This window comes from Convolutriloba macropyga, chromosome 3 (genome assembly GCF_964194025.1).
Source record: "Convolutriloba macropyga chromosome 3, txConMacr16.3, whole genome shotgun sequence".
NCBI classification, from domain to species: Eukaryota; Metazoa; Xenacoelomorpha; order Acoela; family Convolutidae; genus Convolutriloba; species Convolutriloba macropyga.
The window spans coordinates 76,535,806-76,557,694 of record NC_134470.1 but is presented as its reverse complement, the minus strand read 5'-3'; the positions used below and the strand labels follow the sequence as shown (position 1 = coordinate 76,557,694).

At 34.7% G+C, this 21,889-nt stretch overlaps 2 protein-coding genes across 4 annotated transcripts; one reads left to right on the top strand and one right to left on the bottom strand.

Moving 5' to 3' along the window:
- Positions 1–318: 318 nt before the first annotated feature.
- Positions 319–4,438, bottom strand: LOC142336469 (zinc finger protein 593-like). The gene is made up of 2 exons (XM_075385332.1): positions 4,160–4,438; positions 319–574 (listed from the first exon to the last, which is right to left on the bottom strand). The coding sequence occupies exons 1-2, from the start codon at positions 4,434–4,436 to the stop codon at positions 489–491; spliced, it is 363 nt and encodes a 120-aa protein (XP_075241447.1). The 5' UTR covers positions 4,437–4,438; the 3' UTR covers positions 319–488.
- A 651-nt stretch (positions 4,439–5,089) lies between these two features.
- LOC142336468 (histamine N-methyltransferase-like) lies at positions 5,090–21,417 on the top strand. 3 transcript variants are annotated; one of them, XM_075385331.1, is made up of 7 exons: positions 5,090–5,233; positions 8,905–9,484; positions 18,793–18,976; positions 19,449–19,597; positions 20,179–20,255; positions 20,437–20,652; positions 20,961–21,417. In XM_075385331.1, exons 3-7 carry the CDS (start codon positions 18,822–18,824, stop codon positions 21,303–21,305), a joined length of 942 nt encoding a protein of 313 aa, XP_075241446.1. In that variant the 5' UTR covers positions 5,090–5,233; positions 8,905–9,484; positions 18,793–18,821; the 3' UTR covers positions 21,306–21,417. The 3 variants fall into 3 exon arrangements, with proteins under 3 accessions (XP_075241446.1, XP_075241445.1, XP_075241444.1); XM_075385330.1 differs by lacking the exon at positions 5,090–5,233 and having other exon boundaries at positions 8,413–9,484; XM_075385329.1 differs by lacking the exons at positions 5,090–5,233; positions 8,905–9,484 and adding an exon at positions 9,780–9,906.
- The last annotated feature ends 472 nt before the right edge of the window (positions 21,418–21,889 follow it).

Here is a 21,889-nt window from a genome sequence, read left to right as displayed (position 1 = left end):
TTAAATCAAAACAATCAAAAATGCTTGTTCGTCTTCAAAAATAAAATCAACGACACTATTCTTAAAAATTATAACAAATTTTAGCAAAATTGACGAAAATTTAGGCAAAAATTCCGGAAAATGTGAATAAAAACAACGTGAATTCACTCTTCTTTTCTCAGAAGTTTAAGCCTCTATAACTCCCTGTAGAAAACGAAAATTAAAAAAATCTTTTTAATTCCATATTCTACGCTGGACGAGCTTTCTAATGATACCAGTCTCAACTCTCTACGATGAATATATCGAGCGGCGAAAATTCACGGAACAAAAAAAAACCCAGTTGAGTATATAGTTCCTCCCCCCTCAAGAGGGTCGGAACAATCAATATCTCAAGAAAACAAGTTTCCGCAACATAGGGACACATCGACCATCCAACCACTTCCTTAAACTTCCATCAGCTTCCGGGATGAACAACTACAGGATGGTAACCGTCACCAACTTTTCTTTCGCTATTCTGTCATCACATTAGATTCTTTCCTCACATCAATGTCACACTTCTGGAACTTGGGTGCCGGTGGTCGGTAGCTACCGAATCCTTAAACATACAATACGAAAATGACGCTTTGTCTGTTAATTTCTATTTATAGGTTACGATGAAAGAGGAAAATATTCGAAGGTGATTGGAGATCGTGATTGGAGCCACGATATAATTGCGGCTAATAGTCTATAATATACACTATGGTACCAAAAGCGACGTACACCTGAAGGTTTTTTTAAAAGCGCCACAAAAATCACATCAGTTCAAAAGTTCTTAAGTAACGAGTTATTACGCCTTTATCTGGAAAGGAAAAAAACCTAAAATGGACAGAGGATAATCATTTGGTAGCCGTGAAACCGATCATCAACACCATTAGCAACATTCCTCTAATGCAGAATTAAAAACAAAAGCGATACAATTCTTTGCGGGTCCTAGTGTAAAAAAAAGAAAAAATCTATGCTATCTGTCTAACTTGGGCTGCTATTTGAAAACCCTGGACTGCTATTAGATATAGTATTGCTTATTGAGCAAAACAGCAGATGTCTTTTACTAGGCTAAAACTAACTAAGTTAAAAAACTCTTTCATTTGGTTTCAGCTCGGCATTCAAATACGAATTTCAGTTCAGCTGAAATTTTGCAGCCGGAAAAAGTTTAATTTATGATCCGTACGACATTTTTAAACCGAAAATAGAGCTGCATGAACAAACGAAAGTATTAGCAGTAAATAATCAAACCAACGACAGTCACAAAAGACATTTGAAAAAAATCTTTAAAAAAAGTTTAATAAACTTTTCAAGTTAACCTCATATTTCATGATAGGTATTTTAGCTCCTCCCAGCCAAAAACTATAAAACAGAAAATGTGCGTTACCTTTTCACAATTAGAGGATTAAATTATTTAATTATTTATAAAAATATAGCTATTACAATAGTAATTTTTAAAGCAGGGACCGCACAGTCAAGAGGAGGCTTGAAGAAGGCCGCAAGATGAAAGCAAAACATGGTATCAGGAAGGAAGTAAGAAGTTGCGTAGATTAAACGCATAAGGACTACAAAAACAACAGTATTTTCAAAATATGGTCAGGATCTTAAAAATCTTATAAAATGTCGAAAAAACGATTGGTTAAAAACTTTGGCGTATGTTACCACCGTCTCTACTTGTTTTCGGCAAGTTCTATGAATCTTCAAACATTTTAAGTATCCAGCAGATTCACAAACTTAACATTTAGTAGCCAATCCGATTTATGAAAATAGAGAGATTTAAAGAGAACTGCTTTTATTGGCAAGACATAAATATAGCAGTTAAACTATGATTCTAACATTATTTAATCAAGGATGAATAATATCAGGGAATTCATACATGACAGATAGAACCCTGATGAAACATTAAATTGTTATAAGAGTACTTTCACAACTATCTGCTCTTAAATAAAGAGTTTGTTTTGTTACGTAGGACCTCATAAGCATATGACATGGACTTCTCACGACAGATCATTCAAGTTTTAAAAACAGGCCCTGATTTCCACTATCCACGCTTTTCAATTGAGAAGAACCAGGAGTGCAGACTGATGTTCGTCAAAAACTAATTACATTTTGTGTGATATCCATTGCAGTTTTGATCTGCCAAACTTACATATAAAACCAAATTGGTTAGTTAATAAAAGAATAAATGCTCCTAGTAGTCAATCAATACATTATAAGTTAACTTCTCAAACAGCTTAGCTATAGTTACGATCATGAAAATAGGCCAATAATAACCGAAGTCAATAATGGGCTTATATAGAGGAAACAGCTGAGCTATTTTAAACCGATCCGGGACATAATAAGGATACAAGTTGATACAAAATCAACGTTGATACAAGTTACAGGTGCAAACAATTTCACCACGCATTCTCAAATTGTTCGAACTAATTCTATCAAAACAACAGCTAGTTTAGATTTCAGAGAAAAATGACATTGGCAATTCCTGAAACGGAGAACTTATGACATAAGAATTTAAGGCAGAATTCGGAAGATATTTAAGCGAATCATGTATATTTGCGCTTAGGTGTTCGCCAACATAAAAATGTTCTGCCAAAAGCTGTTCTGCTATCCAATTAGATACTGTTTGTTGGGTTGACCGATTAGGTTTTCAATTTTTCTGTGATTCTCTTTCGAAGAGCATGCATTCATTTTAAATCCCCAGTAGACTCTGATGGTTTTTCATTGAAGTGAATTTGAATATTTTTGTTAAATTTTAAAATCAGCAAAAATAATCGTCTGTAGGCCATATAACATAGGTTTGATACGCCTCATTTTTCACTTTGATGGCGTTTTATAAGTGATTAAGTTTATGCTGTTGAAGAAAAGAACCGCAATTTCGTTTCCAATTTATTGGAAAAATTGAACTTTCTATACAAAAACTTGTGGTTAGGTCTCATTTAAAGACTAGGACAGTTTAAAGAGTTGGCACATAAAATGGTCAGCATTTGATTTAAAAATCGTCGTTGAAGCAAAAAATTAAGTTAGAGCAAAAAATAAACTTTTTTGTAAAAAGCATTTTTCAGTTAAATAAGAGTTAACAAAGCAATTTGAGGGCTCAAAATGGTGTCAGGACAATTTACTCAATTCCATTTTACCCAATGCTATTATACCCAATGCCATTTTACCCAATGCAAACTTGCCCAATTTACCCTATTGCTAAATTTACCAGGACAACTATTGAGCCGACTATATAAATAAATGGCCCGTGGGACTTGATATGAAACTACCACAACCAAACGGGATTTTATTGTCCACATAAATATTTTAAATCATCCTTGTAACAGCGACTGCTAAATTGTAATCGGATAATTGAAGGAAAAGATCAAAGAGCATTGGGTAAGTTGGCATTGGGTAAAATGGAATTGGGTAAAATGTCATGTAACCGCTCAAAATACGTACAAGATCATTGTTGATCTCCGGTTAAACTTAGGTTTCATGTTTAAACAGCTGTTTTCCCAAGGATAACTATAGTGAAAACAACCGTGGCTGAATCCGAGGGCAGTGTGGAAATAGCAACAACCTGCCTATTAACATCGAAGAGCTCAAACCAGTGACAAACTGAATGAGTGCAAATTCATTAAAGGCGAGAGAAAGTACCAGGCTCGTAATTTTGATATGTGAAGCATAAAATGTCCTTGATCAAAACAGGGGACAAATGGGGAAATAGAGGCTCGGGCTGCTTCTATCTAGTATGAATCTTTGCTAGTGTCTTATAGTAGATATATTATACCCAACAGGTTCAAACATCCGTTGATTCAAAAATTCTCTCTGAGGAAAGTACATTTAATGTACTATTCGCGTTGCGCACATGATCTTGAACGACAAGCTCTCGTCATGCAGGGTCAAATTATGATGCAATTCAAATGGTTCGGCTGTTCTGTGCAGTCATCCTTAAAAGCCGAAATAAATACGCCGAATTTAGACCACAGTACACTTAATCCTTGGAGGTATCACTCAAACAGAAAAAAATATTCAATTTTTCTTCCATGGCGAGGACTGAACGATGACCTAGCCCACTTTTGAACTCTTTTTCCTTAATTAACCCCTTGCTAATTATGGAGCATGCGAAACACAAAAAGGCTAAGGTCAACTAATAATCTATCCGTCAAATAACACAAACCTGCAGCAGCCAGTGATTCTCTGTGATCAAATGCATTATTCTCCACAATTTTAGCCACTTGCTTCTTGTGTACTTTTGATTTCTGATGAGATGTGAGGGAATTGTTGTCAACAAAGTATCTGGCACAAGGAATACAATAAAACTGAGCATCTCCTGGAACTTCGATGTCTGGTTCTTGGTTCAACAGGTTTTCCGCTTTCTTCGGATCCGTTGCATCGTCGGCCAGCTGGTCGTAGTCGCGCTTTCTGTTCTTCGTTTTCAGTCGCGACTTTTTCATTCTGACCTGAAATGTTCATTTTTATAGCACAATTATATATAATCCTAAAGAAATATCATGTGACAGTCGGCTTAGTACAAAATTCTGGTCAGAAACGCAACGTTCAAAAGAGGAGGCGGGAAGATTGCTGACAATAACACAATGGTTTTCAGAAAGTGCAAGAAAGTTTATTTTGAAAAAGGCTAAACATCTCCGTAGAGAACTAATGTGTAAATAATGTCACGTCTTTTTAACAAAAACAAAAACTTTCCGACAAAACATTCTTTAAACATCAGACTAAATAAAAACCAATCATCACAGAAAGCGTTGAAGACTGTGTACCGTCATCAGCAAAAATATAATTAAAATTCTGATCAAACTTTTATTTCACAATTTGAGGACCCACTTTGTTATTTCAACATACAAATCAGGTTTCCATATTCATACAACTCCACATGTCAACTTTCTTCTGATTAAATTTGTCAACCAGATGCGCCACATACAAGAATAGTGAAGCGGTCAAATTGCATTCAGCTTCTAAATTGTAAATTCATTTATGCCCTCGTGTTTTGATCAATGATAGCATTTGTTCAACCCCATAAAAACGTCCCCGTAGATGTTAAACATTCGAACAATAGAAGACTACAGGACATTAATCTAATTTGCGAACAAAACAATTGCTTCCATCACGTGCATGCAATTCTTCCTTATCATAAACAAGATCTCAGCAGACTAAAATTATCACCAAGTTGGTTGGATTATATTAAATCTGAAATATCTTAGCAGGGCCAGTCAAACTTGATATTCCTCGTTTAATCGTCAGCTTCTGCTACCATTCTAATTGTTTATCAGTTGAAACAAACAATCTGGCTGTTCGGAATTTTAAGTAAACAGTTCAGGATTGACCACTAAACAAAACTGTAACTTTTATATTTAACATGTAAATAATTATGCAGACACTGAGCAACTCTTCCCAAAGATTAAAAAAATAAGCATTTTCTTTTCGACTATTGGTCTTATTATGGACACATTGCATCTACTATTCTAGAATTAGGTCTCTCATTATACCCCATAATTACAAATTACAGCCTCTTATTATGGTACATGTAAAGCTATGAACGGTGGGGGGGGGGGGGGGGGGGGGGACGTGCGTTATTTACACACAAAATTTGCGCCTCACAAAATTTTAAAGTAATCCTTTAATTAATGAAATTTAGGACCAAATTCTTCAAAATATCAATTTACATCAATTGCTCTCCAACAGCTGATATCTTCAGAATAACCCAGGAGGCCGCATTTATTTTCCTCAAATTTTATTAAAACTCAAAACCTATCCAAATCAAGCAGACGTCCGTAAGTGGGTGTAGAAACCATTTGGTAGAACAAAGTGGGTTCAAAAATAGTTGGAAATATCTAGACACAGATTATGCAGAACATAATCTAGCAACACAATTCAGTTAGCACGAATGATGTTAAAGTATAAGTCAAATACGAATCATTGCAACTAAAATCTCCTCTTCTGCAAGACATTCGCAAAATATCTCGAATAGGGCGGATATACTTCCGATTCTGTTACAAAAGCGATGAAAAACTTAGACGAAAAAGTCAATGTCCAAGGCACAGAGGCAACAAAGACTCAACAAATGACATTTTTCTCTACTTAGAAAAGATTAAACGACCTAAAATTTTTTTCAGTTAACGTTAAAAATTCAATTTTTTAATGGAAAATAAAAGAATCAAAAATGCGATTGCCTATGACGTTTTGAGTATTCAATTAATTATCAATTAGTCAATGAAATTTCGATAGTTTTCCGATTACTAGAACTTGGCTATTGGCTATTTTTAGACCGCACAAAGAAAATTTACCCTTTTTAAAAATTCTGTAATTCAGTTCTTTTTGCTTTGACAAGATTAGAAAAGAAACCACTTGAAGGGAAAGTTCTGCATATAAATAGTTGCTGATCATCTTCAATTTTATCTGCTTCCTGCTTTAATGATCCCTTATTCTCTCAAAGCAAGCCAACATCGTCAAAATCTGCTATGCAAAAGATTCCCAAAATTTATACGGATAAACTGAAGAAGAAATCTCGTTTAACTCCAAGATTCTTTGAATTATTACCACAGCTCTTCAATGTGATTGAAATGCAAGCAATAAGTTCAACACGAAGTAATTTCTTCAAAATCTGAAAGAAAAATTTTTACTTATTTGGTACCTTAAAAATCAATTATAAATAAGAAGTTCGAAAACAGCTTAGTTAAAGAGGCCAAAATGGAGCGAGAAAAAACATAACCATTTAACGTCGGGAGAATTGCTCTCAAACGACTGGCGAGTTTCGGTTGTAGACAGCTGGGGCTTAGGGATGTATCAGGTGGGTGTTAGAGGAGTGAGGGGGGGTGTCAAGTAATGGGGTAAACTTTTTAAGACCAAGAACCACCCTTCACAACTTGAAATTGTCTCCTCAAAACAGTTTCGTTGAATCGCATACTTACAGACCAGAAAAGTGTGAAGTTCTAAGAGAGCTGCTCGGTCAATTGATGCCCGCCGAGCGCTACCTGTTTATCCCGTTTTTGAGGACGATAAGTCAAATGGGTCAAACGAATCATCGGTCAAACGAAAAAGCGCACAAAAAGACCACAGGACTAATTTAATTGCTTCAAACTTTGTTTGAGAGCAATTAACGAGAAACACGCCAATGACAAAGACTAAGAGTAAAAAATTGAGAACTCATCTTTTGCAGTTAATGAATTTCGGTAAAAACTTATAATTGCCTACCTACAAAAATGACCCTCTCAAATTTCCTGAGTCGTTCAAAAAATTATATACACAAAACAACCCTTAGAAAATTAAAGGAAAATAATTTGTAACTTCAAAGATTTCGAAGTAGTTTAAAGAACTGCTTCGATCCCTGCGCACACTCAAAACAAAAAAATTTCTGCTCAAAACAAATTTGTGCAGGTTTGTAGAACCAATCACACTGAAAAAAAAACCCAAAACTAACAAAAAGAAATCTGTAAGGCGGACAGATGCTTCGATGTTTATAAAAAATGATTGCTGCAATAGTACCTTTATTGCTTTCTTGATTTGAAAGATTGAAAATACAATAATTCTTTATTGAACAACTATGAAAACCAAAAAAATCGCACAAGGCAAAACTCTTAGTCTCAATGGTAAGTTCTCGAGAGCAAATCTTCGTCGTTTTTTTAATTGAGTGAGGTAGATTAATCAGCCAAATTCCGCTGCAAAAACAGTACAAATCAAATTGAACTTGCCGCATGTGAACAAAAAAATCACTAACGAGAGAGCGAATTTTTGTTCAAACACCGTTTTCTAACTCTACTTTAAAATTGAAGCGAAAAAATCACGCCGCGAAACTACTCGCTTGTTCGCTCCACTTCCTACTTCGGCGTGATCAAAATCGCTACTCCAATTTGACTTCAAAAATCATTAAAATGTGTGAACAGATCTTTAAAAAAGACAGTGCCCCAATACAGTTCAAATTCTTTGAATTGTAAAAAAAACAAGAAAAGGCCAATAATAGCCCCAGCTATCGCTGTGCGGCTATTAATAAAAAAAATGGATTAAAAGTTTCTTCACCCTTTCATTGTCTCAGCACCCTCTCATGCGCTTTCTAAATTTCCGTCTTTTACCAATTGCTAAGCAGTTTATTTCATCTTTTCAGATTTTTTGAGTTCGAGCTCCCCGCCCCGCTCATTTAGATGAGTCAAATCGAGGGTCTGTCAAAAACTGAATTCCTCCCCTCTTATTGGGGGACAAGGTTCATCAACTTCCTCCCACCAATTGGGTGAGCAAAATAGTTAATAGGGTGATGGTTTCTTGCAGTTGTTTTTTTGTTCTGAGATATCGGATTTCAGCTACAACTCAACTACAAATAACCTTAAATGGTAATAGCAACCCTAAGGCTCTTTCGGTTCACGCCATCTGAAAATTATCGCTCATTAGAATTGATATCTCTGTGGTCTAAAAACCTTATCAAGAGTTCATTTCGAACGAATAACAAAATCTATTTAAGTGCATATTATCTGAAAAAAAAATCCATTTCAATGGCCCGAGGCAAAAATTGAAGAACAAAGAGACGAGAGCAACAAAAATACTTGTAAATTTCGACCGGTTTTTATGACCCATTTATTATCATACATCATTTACACACACAAATATACTTTGACAACCCATAAAATAGGTCTATAAATCATTTCAATATTCAAAATGTTAGTTACTAACATAACGAAAGTTTTATTTTTCAAAAAAATTTCCTCGCATTCAAACACCTCTGCAAAGTTGAGCTTTGCAAAAATAATAATGTACAGAAGAGATTTTCAGAAGGACCACTACATAATTTTCATAACCTCTGATTAGGCGAACTATGAAATTTGGAAAAGTAGCGTTCGTTGTAAACATTGCTCTCTATCTCGATCTACAAACAATGATGGATAAGGATTTGTAGCAGATTATCTTTATTATTTCCCACAGACCATTCAATACTTCCTACATTCCACTGCATACAGTTTGCTCCCTTTTAAAAAAACCTCCCTTGTTCACCAAAACAGCTTTCATATTATCGTTTGTGATTAACAAAAAAAAACAACCATTACATGTTCTTACAGTACAGGGCAGCTTCGCTTTGTAATCAGTGTTGGTAGTTATTTTTTGTATTTTTTGACTTGTGAATTATCGACAGATGATTACCGTTTAAGTTGACAAAATCTCTCCGGCTTTTTTGTTCAATCTCTCCCAAAAACCAACAATTTCCCCTTTAAATTAGGCGTCTTTTCTATTCTATCACATCCTTTAACATTGTTAAATACTGAAAGAAACTACTGTTTAAAAAAACAAATTGTTTAATATTTTACAGTGCAACATTTCAGTACGTTCTCAATTAGTTCAGCTGAAGATTCTCGAAGTTTCTCTCCAAAAATTTGACCTTTCAAATCTTGGGGGATTGTAAAGTCACTTCGACTTTCGTAACATCAAAAGGTATTTCCCAATTATCCATCAACAATTTACCATTTGGTCACGCACCTACCTCGCTCTCGTAGGCAATCAAGCCCAGGTGAGCTTAATGGAATAAATTAGCATAAAACCCATCTATATATAATTTTATGGCCCAAAGAGCTTGCAAATATCTTCAACAAAAGACGTGCTAACAAGATAGATATATAAATTTTAGGGCGCATAAAACAAGAAGTCAGGAATGAATTCAAATAGAACCAATGAGAGCAAAAAAGGGGTCCAGATTGTGGAAATACATGACAAGTTAGCACAACACATTGCATCTATTGTTGGCCTTCTCCTAAAAATAAGAAGAGCCCATTCTCAGCCGTGTATTTCTCGATGCCTCAAGTCCCAAGGGTTCTCAATTTTAATTTGTCCTGCTACTTTGCAATTTAAAATCACATTTTATGCTCTCTGAACAACAAGCAGTAAAAACAACCACTACTTTTTGGTACCATTGGTGAAACTTGGGCATAACAGGTAACGTTACTTTTTAAAAATAGTTTTTCAGTACAAAGAATAACTCCTTGAAGAGGTTTTCAACGCTTATTTATAAAAAACACTCTTCGTCTCTCAAAACATCTTTATCGTAGACATTGGGGCCATTCCAGATCTTCAGTATCTTTGATGCAGACTAGGGGCACTACAAAAAGAGCATATTGGTATTCATGCAGCTCGTGAATAAATTTGATTGCATATTAGAAATCCGGGAAGCTAAAAACAACAACATTATATATACTATATTTAACAATAATCATAATATTTTCCACAACGACTCATAAAATATAGCTGCTAAGTTCAAACAGAACGTGGGTTCAAGTGACGCAAACACCGATAGTATTTTCTTCACTGAATTTTACATTAAGAAACCGCTCCCAAAAAGAACCGGTATTTAAATCGAATTAAATCTAATTGAAAAACAAATCTGCAAAAAATTTAAATATTAGAGCAACTACTACCTCGTTATGTTGATTCACTATCAACACCATCAGCATCGAAGCAAAGTTTGGGCTTTTCGATCGATTGCAATCCTGTGCTCTCCACTGAGTCAATTGGTTCACACTGCAAGGCTATCACAATGATGCGTTTTTAAACCTCTATCATCTCAAGCTCTAACTTAAGATCACGATTTACTTACGAATGTACACCCAACAACAAATACTCATTATAATTGAAATTTATAGTCTCCATTGAAAACCAATACCTCGGGACATTGTCTTGTTTTAAACCTTTATTTTTCTTGCAAACATCTAAGAAAATCAATCAGTACTTGAATCCCAACCTCTATTGTTCCGACCCACTTTAGTGGGGGAGGAACTATATACTCAACTGGTTTTTTTTGTTCAGACAATTTTGACCGATCGATATAATCATCGTAGAGAGTTGTGAGTGGTATCATTAGAAAACCCCTCCAGCGTAGAATATGGAATTATAAAGATTTTTTCAATTTCCGCGTTTTATAGAGAGTTACCGAGACTTATTGTGAATATTAGACGTAATTTAGCTGTTTTTATTCCATTTTCGGTATTTTTGACCAAATTTTCGTCTATTTTGCTAAAGTATAATAAAATTGTTAACTGTAGTATTACTGATTTCATCTCTAAAGATAGAGGGGGCTAGCTGAACTGTTCGATCCGAGTTTTTTGGCTGGAATTAATGCTCAATTGTTCAAAATTCTGACTTTTTTCGACAAAAATGAGAACAGATTGGCTTTTTTTAGCCCACTTGCTTTAAATTTGCTGGAAATAAACATCTTAAAACAGCGGGCATTTTCTTCTAAGCGCCAAAGAGGGCTAGTTGTACTCCAATTGGCTTAAGGAATTGGACCTTCTGGAATTATACCTTAGCTAGATTTTTTTTTGCCAATTTAAACTCGATAATTATACAAAATACGTTCTTTATTTTTGACAAACTGAAAAATTTTGTTTAAAAACTGATCTATTTTGCAACCATTTGAACATTTGAGTGTTTTTTAGACGCGCAGCACAATCTGGGTTGATCTTGATCACAACATGGATCCTTAGGATAAATTTTTGAGATTTTAATAGGACAATTTTTTTTCAAAATATTTCCGCTATGTAAATGTTTCTTATGCAAACTACTGACAAGAATTTCAAATCAGGGCTCATTTAATGACAGATAATTATTTTTACAATAAACGAGTCCCAACGAGATTATATTATGGTTTCACAGTTTAGTTCATAGCTTTTATGGCTCTGACAAATTCTTTACGTAAAAACTTTATGGACTTCTTGAATTTTGCTTTCATTTGTTATTATTTGTAGCCCAATGACTTAGTGTCCCCAATCAAAGATCCAGTTAGTTCCAGGAGGTATAAATTTTTTCCACTATTTTCTCTTATTTTTCTAAACTTCGAGCGCAGTCTCAGTACATTCAGACAGAAACCCATTTTCTGTGAGTTATAAATTATTGTTGGTAACGGTTTTATATTGAACTAATGGTTTTTTGTTTTGATACTACGAGTTTATTTTTGAGCATAGTTGCATATTTTATGAGTTCATTTTGTTTCCTTGTCGAGTTATCACTTTGGACAGAATTAAATGAAGGAAATCATAGCATGGAAAATGCACACCGTCGGAAAAAGGCGTATCTGGATATGTTAACTGTTTTTGTTCAATAGTGTAAGCTTTTTGGGCTGAGACAGAGTTATCTCGCAAAATTTTGTGGAATTTTTGGTTTCTGCTTATGTTTGTCTTTCTTTTCGTAGTTGTACGCCATATACCTGACATTGATAGGTGTCAATTTTTCTCCAGGAATAATAACGCAAAACCTGGTTATAAATTTCAGCTTATAGCTGTTTGTTTTCATGACTTTCAAATCAAATTTAAAAATTTTTTTTCAACTGGTTCCTTTTTTGCTTTTATTTTTGTCGCCACATAACTCAAACTCACTAATTAGAAGTCTCAATTACTTTTGTCGATTCAAACATTTTTCGCGCTTGGTTATACGATGTGGCCGATTGCTTCGACCATTTAATTTCATAAAAGTTTCCGAAATTTCTATTCTGTTAAATTTTTGGGTTTCTTTTTTTGTCATGCCTACTTAGTCTTTTTATAAGGAAGACTTGTTCATGTTAAGATGAGTAGAAAGTGCTAATTTACAGTTCTTGCAGGTAACATCTTTTAATTATTGTGCCTTGACCAGTGTGATGTCGTAAAATTGTTTGAAGTTTTGGGTTCTTTTTATATTTGTTTTTATTTTGTGGGATCGTGACTTAGTCCTATAATTAACAGGCCCAATTGGGTTCCTGAGGTATTGCAACCTAATCCATTGCTTTTTGTTGAAATCTTAAGTATGTTATGACTTTTTAAAATATTTCTTTCAAGAACATATTCGGGTTTTTGAGCTTCATTTTTTAACTAGTTTTTTGATCGGTTTATAGATCAGTCTTTGTAAGCACATCACAACCCAATTCCAGTGAGCTATATTTTAATCTTTATCACGCTTTTAGCTTCAAACGTTTGCTTCTCGGCTTTGTTACTACTGTTATTACAAGATTTCGTTTGAGATTTTGATATGTTTGTACATTTTAAAGGATTTATTTTCTTTTTAAATTATTACAATAATCGTTGGTGTCATTGACATTCGCAATTGAACAGTGAATAATGACAAGTCTCAATTGCTTCCATTGGAGATATAATTGAACATTTTTGTGATTTCAGTGGATATCTGGTGACATTAATAACTGTGAAGTTAATTGTTTGCAAAAATGGAAGTATTTTTGAACTTCTTTGCTCTATTTGGCGACTTGTTAACCAGTCGCATTGAGGACAGGTTCCATATCTTTTCTAATGAAGTATAGGCTGAATTGTTTTTTCTAGGTTTTTTTCTGATGCGCGTTTGATTGTGTTATGATTTTTTTTGTATTATAGATATCAAAAAATGTTCGTTTTTTGATTTTTATTATTGTCCGTACTATTAGTCTTATTATCAAGAACTTTCATCGGCCCTCTAGTGTGGCAATATTATAATCCAATGGTTGTTTTTTGAACGATATGTATGTTTTTGAATGTTTTCCATCTCTTTATCATTTGGTAGCCAATTAAGTCAAGAATGTGGATGAGCGGGGTCGGAACACTATGTGCGTACGCACATTACCGACCCTCCTTGTTACTTTATAATCTCATTATCGTAAATCTCCTTTTTTTGTAAAATATATCAACTGGAAATTTCAACTAAGGCATTATAATTTTAAATTGTTAAAGTTTGATTGAATGCCTTTTGTGTAAACACTTATACGATCAAAACCAATATAGAAAGACAATTTTTTACAAACAAATAATTTGAATTTTTATCGAGGAACAGGGTGACAAGATTGCATTAATATTAACAGCAAATCCTAGTCTCTTAGTTCTTGCTTTTCCGTCTTTCAGTCTTTGCAAAAATTACTTAAAAGAAATTTTAAATTTTGAATGAAAATGTCAAGTTGATATGATCCGGTTTACCTCTTAAAACACCCTTCTTGCTGTTAACATTGCCTAGTGTACCTAATAAACCCATGGAACACCTAACGCCGATTGTCAAAAAAGGAGCAACGACAAAATCTGCTTGCCTATTTTACGACAGAAACAAAAAAACGACAACTGTCAGGCCCTTCTTAACTGTAGAGCCTAGCCTGCGTACACTTTAATAACTTTAAACATTTGAATCATGAAGTTTAACTTCATTCAATGATTGTTACTGAAGCAAAGTCACTCAAGAGCATTTACAGTTGAAGTTCTTGTGAAAGATAAACAAGAGAAAACGGCGATGTGAAGGGAGAATGAAAAAACATTAAAAAGCTTAAGTTGCAGCTTAATTTAAAATTCAACGACTTGATTTCACAACTCACTGATAATAACATTAGCAATGAAAAAATAGAAAACTGAAACAACTAGGCTCATAACTACGGCAGAGAAGAAAGAGTACTGTATAAAGTTATTTCTACTTCAAATTTAGGCCAGTTGATTGTTAAAAGTAAAATTTACGGATGCTTTTCAGGAAACACACCTCTCTGTTCAACAATTTTATAAAACAAATGAGTATATAGTTCCTCCCCCCCTCAAGAGGGGTCGGAACGATTAATTTCTGGATTAAAAAAATGTTAGAAAAAGAAAGGCTTTTGTCATACTTCAATATTATGACAATTTATAGTAAATTTGAAACCGAATAAGGTTTATAAAATATTATAATCAAAACTGCAGATAAACGAACCTGAATAAAAAAGGAAACAATAATAGCAAAATAAGACATTTTCCAAATAAATTTTCATCAATCGATCAATTAGTGACTTCCAGAATGACACTTGTTGTTCCGACCCACTTTAGTGGGGGAGGAATTATTTACTCAAATGGGTTTTTTTGTTCAGAAAATATTGGCCCATCGATATAATCATCGTATAGAGTTGTGAGTGGTATCATTAAAAAGCCCGTCCAGCGCAAAATATGGAATTAAAAAGATTTTTTCCAATTTTCGCTTTCTATAGGAAGTTATCGAGGTTTAAAATTTTGTGAATATTAGACGTATTTCAGCCGTTTTTTGTTCACATTTTCGGTATTTTTGACCTAATTTTCGTCAATTTTGCTGAACTGTTCGATCCGAGTTTTTTTTTTAGCTAGAATTGATGCTAAATTTTTCACAATTCGGCTTTTTTGGGACCAAATTTGGGTCCAAAATTGCTTTTTTAGCCGACTTGCTTTAAATTGCTAGAAGTGAATGCCTTAAAAGTGTGGACATATTCTTTTTAAGCTGACAAACGAGCTAGTTGTACAACCAATGTCTTCTAGAGTCTTCTGGAGTTATAATTTGGCTTTTTTTGCAAATTTAAACTCGATAAATATACAAAATGCAATTTTATTTTTGACAAACTGAAAAATTTTGTTGAAAAATTGATCAATTTTGCAACGAATTAAACGAAGAATTATTTTGTTAGACCCGCAGAAACACTTGAGCTGATTTTGATCTCGCCATGGATCCTCACAATAAGTTTTTGTGGGGGGGATTTTAATGGGGCGCGACTTTTTTCAAAATATTTCCGCTATGTAAAAGTATTTAAGTAAACTTTATTTACAAGAATTTCCAAATCAGTGCTCAATTAAAATCAGATACTGTTTACAGAAACGAGGCCCAACGAGATTATATTACGCTATCAGAGTTAAGCGCATGGGTTCTATGGCTCTGACCAATTGTCTTCGTAAAAAATTTTTATTATACTTCTTGAATTGTGCTTTCATTTATATATTTCGCAGCCAAATGACTTATTGTCCCCAGTCAAAGATCCAGTTAATTTGTAGGAGGTATAAATGAACCTTGACACTTTCAGTTGTCATCTAATGTCTGTTAAGACTTTGAATATATTTAGTTTAAAAAATCAGTTAGTTTTTGAACTTTGCCACTATTTTATCTTATTTCTTTCAACTTCGGTCGCAGTCTCAGTAAAAACAGGCAACAAAATACTGTGCGTGATAAATTAATGTCCGTAAAGGTTTCATGTTCAACTAATGGCCTCTTTGTTTTGATACTAAGCCTTCTCATTTTTATTATTTTTGAGTTCATTCTGTTTCCTTGTCAAATTATCGCATTATTGCCAAGTCCAATTGAAGGAAAGCATAGTAGGGAAAGTTCACAGCGCAGGAAAAGTCGTATCTGAATAATTCATTGTTTTTGTCACATAGTTTGTGCTTTTTGGGCTGAGACAGAGTTATCTCGCAAAATTCGATGGCATTTTTTTGTTTGTGACTATGTTTTTCTTTCTTTTTGTTGTTAAATGCCATAAACCTAATTGAGAGGTCTCAATTGCATCCCTTAAAACTTATCCTTAAAAAAGATTTCAGTTCACAGCTGTTTGTTTTAATGACTTAAAAATTGCAAAAAAACCAACTGTATCCTTTTTGCTTTCATTTTCGTAACCAAGTAACTCAATCTCACTAATTAGATGTCTCAATTACTTTTGTTGATTCAAACAATTTTCTGATCTTGGTTATACGTTGTGACTGATTGCATCAACCATTAATTTCATCAAATTGTCGAGATTTCTTTACTGTTCAATTTCTGGGTTTCTTTTTGTTGTCATGCGTACGTAATCCTTTTATGAGGAAGACTCTTTGATGTTAAAATGAGGACAAAGTGACTATTTACAGTCCTTGCAGGCAACATCTTAAAATTATAGTGCCTTGAAGAGTGTGATCTTGTAAAATTGTTTGAAGTTTTGGCTTCTTTATATATTGGTTGTTATTTTGTGGGGGCGTGACTTAGTCTCATTATTAACAGGCCCAATTGGCTTCCTGAGGTATTGCAACCTAATCCATCGTTGTTTGTTGAAATCTCAAGTGTCCTATGACTTTTGAAAATTTTTGTTCTCAAAAACATAATTGGGTTATTGAGCTTCGTCATATTTATAAATAATTTTTCCGTAGATTTTTAGCTCAGCCTCTGTAAACACAGGTCACAACCCGTTTGCAGTGGAATATAATTTAATCTCTATAACGGTTTTGCTCCAAACATTTGTTTCTCGGCTTTGTTACTGCTGTTGCTACGCGATTTGATAAACCATTTGAGATATTTTATATTTGTACATTTATACTATTTTTGTTTTCTTTTTAATCTATAACAATAATCGTAGGTCTCATTGGCTTTGAAATTTTACGCAGTTGAACGTTGGATAATTATATTTCTCAAAGATATAAATGAATGAATAAACAATTTTGGGATTTCAGTGAAATTAATTTTTGTCAAAAATGGAAACGTATTTTTGAACTTCGCACCTCTTTGCTCTTTTTTGTCGACCTATTAACCAGTCGTATTTAGGGCAGAGTTTTTGGTCGTAAATAATGTTTGTTGTTTGATATTTATTATTGTCCTTTCTAGCAGTCCTATTATCAATAACGTTCATCGGCCCTCTAGGGTGGCATTATTGTATTCCATTGGTTGTTTATGGAACGATATGTATGTTTTTAAAAAATATTTCTATCTCTTTATCATTTGATAGCCAATTAAGTCAAGAATGTGGATGAGCGGGGTCGGAATCTTATGTGCGTACGCACATTAACGAGCCTCCTTGTTGCAATCAAAAATTAAACGAAACTCTTTACTAATAATACTCCAAATATTCGAAACGCAAATAAGACAATAGCAAAATTATGGTTTAATCAATTTCTTTCATTTTTTTTAAAAGAGAGACTTATTAAAATGACGAAAAAATACTTCTTGTCTGAATCGTGAATTTTACTTCCAAATTTAATATGATTAAACTAAAATTTACACTGATTAAACAGAGTCCAACTGATCAATTTAAATTAAAAACACGATAGAGGCAAAAATCGAAAAAAGGAAATAGCAAGCAGCTTTATTTTCGAAAGTGTGGAATATTTAACACGATCACGTTTATAACTGTATAAGTTGAACAAACTGTACTGATTAATCCACTGTACTGATTAATCCACTTTACTGATTAATCTAAAATTGGCAACAACAGCAGATAACTTCAAAAAGGTAGATGCGGCAAAAGGCAGGAAAACTTTGAAAACCACGCTTTATACACTGAGTTTTTACTTGCCAGTCAATATTGGGTTGAGTACACTTTTGACTAACCAAGCCCACAGAACTGGCCTTTAACTTCACGTCTTTTTGATTAATCTTGTTTCCTTTCACTCAATCACTTAAGTCTAGCTGGGCCGGTCTTCAAAAATACAGCATCCCAGTATACTTCCAATTCATTTTATAGAAAAACGCGTTAACGTCAAAATTGTTTAATCAGTTAAACGCGTTTAACGTCAAATTTATGACACATTTTTAAAAAAAATTGAATTGCAACAACTTTAATTGCATAAACAGTGGAAAAACAAGCTATAATCAAAGCTTTTCCGAACGAAGACCGTCTTTTCATTCCTCTAAAAATGGAGAAAAATAGGAATTTAACAAATTTTAATAGCATTTTTTGCCCTGGCAAATGTCGAACAAGATAACGTTTGTCCTGAGTACGAATTCCCGGCAGCATTCACTAAAGATTACTTAGCAGGCTCTAATATCGTGTAGCCTTTCAGAAGTCACGAGTAACGGTACGTTCATTAAATTAGGTTTGTTGATCAATATAAGGCTGTAAATTTGGGTTTTACTTGTTGTCACTCCTACATCCTACAGTTTAACCCCGCAAACTTTCCACACCAAACTTTATCCCAAAACCATGCATGTCCCCAATTTTGGCCATTAATTCAAAATCTTGGAACTTTAACTCATCCTGAATGTTGATAGCAACTATTGAGAATTGAAATCGGGATCAAGTGATAGAGGGACGAGTTAAATAATCGTGCGTGAAACTATTGAGGCTGAAACGGCTGAGGACCTCAAAATATTTAATTATAATTTTAGAAAGCAGGTCCTAAAAAAACCACGTCAACATGAGTGTGAGTGATGATACGTGCAATGCCAAAAGTGCCGAGAGTACAAGTGTCGTGCGGTCTCTATACTCGGACACCGACCGCTACTTGCAGTCATTCGGGGCTTTCCTCAAGGACTCGGACGAACATGACGCCATTATAAACTGGATCACGAAGTAAGAACTGTCAGCTTCATTTCCACCCCTCGTTTTCATCAAAAAATTCAATCTTACACTCAAAATGAAACAAACAAATCAATTCTTTGCATATTCCAAACGGGACAAAAAGAAATTTGCTCATAAACTTAACGGGCATCCATAAATGAACGAACCAACACCGCAATATTTGATCGGATCGGTCTTGGAGGAGTTTTTGAACTTTGAATTTCGGATCTCAACATCAGGTCTCGGCCTGTGAAGCAATGTGCTAAAGCCGACCAACTCCGCTTAATGTACAAAGTCCACTTAGCTGATGATCAGCTAAAAAGATCAAGCCGTTTCTAACAATTTTGCAAGGTTAAAACTGGACTGACCATTTAAAAATCTGATGGTCATTTCTTGAGTTATTTTCTCATGCTTGCCTGATTGTATCCTAAAATATGTTCTAACTTACACTCAAGAAGTATTCAATTATGATTATTGCTGACAGGTACACGGATGAGATGATAGAACACTTTGGGGGCAAGAAGGAGCTGAAGTTGATGAGTGTGGGCTGTGGAGATGGCCAGGTTGATTTGGTCATCATCGAGAAACTCAAGGCTGCTTCCCACTTCGAGAAAATTCACGTCACTCTCATTGGTAAACTAAACCCTCATCTTAACAGCAACAGATTTAAAAAACTTTAATTTTAACTACGCTCAAAAGGGTTGACAACTTTGATGAAAACAGATCCGTCGTATTGAAAAGGAAATATAAACCGACGAATGTCGGAAGAATTGCTCTCGAACGACAGGCGGGTTGAAAACATTTCCCCCCGTCTGGGTTCGAACCACTGACCTCACGCTCCATATCCAGATGCAGTACCCACTCGGCTATTAATCCCTAGTTTAAGGCATGCTGCAATCGATTTTACATTAGTTTTACTTCGCAGTGAAAGCAATAAAGATCACTTAAAAATGAAGAACGAAAGCGTGAAAGAGTCACTTGAGAAGTCAAAGAATGTTCCAGAAGAAAAGCGCAAAAATGGTCTAGCGAAAAATTTGCGTAAAAAAAAGACCAACACGTTTTCAATAATTGATATGAACTTCGTTCAAGAGCAATTAATCATGAGCATCAAGGGTAAGAGACACCAACATGTCGAAAAATGCGCATAGAAATTATAATCTGATAGATTGATAAGAACCATCATAGTTGTTAATGAGATCAATTCTTAATTATAGATCCGAGTGGAGAGCAGACAGAACGTTGTCAGACGTTGCTACAGGGTCTCACGGCACCAGAGAGCGGCAAGGCACAGGCTAGCAATTAATATCTACAAACCTACATCACTTTAATATAATAGATCTAAGAAACTCTTAAGAGCATTAAAGATCACTGACTGAATATCTATAGGTCCTTTCAGGGACAATATCTCATCAATTCTATCGTAGTTTTAAATCAAGTTCTGTCTTACATTGAAATCTTAGATCTTGTTTTAGGTTTCTCTGACGTTCAAGACGACTTCATTTGAGGATTACATAGCAGGGTACGAGGGGGAGGGAGGGGAGTTGCCCAAGTATGACATAGTGTATCTGGTGCAGATGTTGTACTATGTCAAGAGTCCCTTCTCAGTGCTGGAGAATTCCATCAGGTCTCTAGAAGGAACAGGGAGGCTATTTCTCATACATGTATCTGGACACAGTGGATACGCTAAGGTGGCTACATTTCCATTATTTCAAACGAGTTGTTAAGAGAAAGTTCAATTCGAACTATAGCTTTGTACTCGGAACTTCAAGAAAGAAACTTGAAAAAATGTGAAATTGATTTTTTTTATACGGACCAACGAATTCAGTACATATGGAAGCTCGTAAAACTCATGAACTTCAATAGCAGTTTTAGGGAAATTAATTTTTGCAAAAAAAGTTCAAGATCCCAAAAACAAGGAAAATCCAAGGTTTTCTTCACATAAAATCAAAAAATAAATACTCGGGACCATAGGTCCGAATGGTACAAATGCTTGCAGGTATGGAAGAAATTCGGACCTCGTCTCCCTCAAGACGACAACTGCAACTATACGACAGCCGACGACATCCGAGAACTAGCTGACAAACTCGGCAGCCACGTACAAGTAGACCAGAACGAGATAACCTCCACATTCGTCATAGGATCAGATTTGAAGTCTTCTCTTAACGGTCAACTGGCTGTCGATTTCATAGTTGAAGCTGCCCATTTTGTAGAAAAGGCTCCCGAGCCGCTCAAAGGCGAGGTTCTTGAATTCATCGCTTCTGACGAGTGTAGTAAGATGAATGAAAAAGGCGAACTTTGTTTCAACAACAACCTGAGCGCCATAACCATGTATGTTCGATGAAAACAATACAAAAAACAAAGAATAAGTTGATAACCACGACCGAAAAAAAGCTAACTACGATATATAACTTTTATATAGCTTCACCTTTCCGCGTATTTATTATTATTCAGTTAGTCCCAAAACGTTACAACGCAAGCGAGCGTTACAAAACTTGATGCAGCAAATAAACATCCAAATGCTCATATCTGCAGGTTTTAAATTTGAACATTGAGCTTTAAATCGTTCGCTTGTAATTTTATGGGACTAATTACAAACAAGTTCAAAACACATTGAATTTAATGATTTTGCTTTGATGCACGATTGATAACATTCAAAATAAAGCTCAGCATGCTAAACTTGAACGACTATTACTCGTTACATTTTCCATGCCAAGTAGAACTCAAAAATATTGAAAAATATTACAAAATTAAAGGCTGCAAGGAAAATAGATAGAAACATAATTAAGTAGGGTCGGACGAATTGCGCTCAAACGCCCGGCGAGGGGGAGGTGTTGACTTAAGTACTAACTAGCAGGCTTAAGCTTAATACAGAGGTTAGCCTCACTGGGTGGATGACCAGTAGATATAGAAAAAAACCTAGGACAT

Bases quoted from the DNA above. Each gene is read 5' to 3' on its own strand.
- LOC142336468 (XM_075385331.1), top strand. From the start codon at position 18,822: ATGAGTGTGAGTGATGATACGTGCAATGCCAAAAGTGCCGAGAGTACA. The intron at 20,256-20,436 runs GCTAGCAATTAA...ATCTTGTTTTAG, and splicing joins CAGAGAGCGGCAAGGCACAG to GTTTCTCTGACGTTCAAGAC. The intron at 20,653-20,960 runs GTGGCTACATTT...AAATGCTTGCAG, and splicing joins GACACAGTGGATACGCTAAG to GTATGGAAGAAATTCGGACC.
- LOC142336469 (XM_075385332.1), bottom strand. From the start codon at position 4,436: ATGAAAAAGTCGCGACTGAAAACGAAGAACAGAAAGCGCGACTACGAC. The intron at 575-4,159 runs GTTTGTGTTATT...TGTATGTTTAAG, and splicing joins AGAATCACTGGCTGCTGCAG to GATTCGGTAGCTACCGACCA.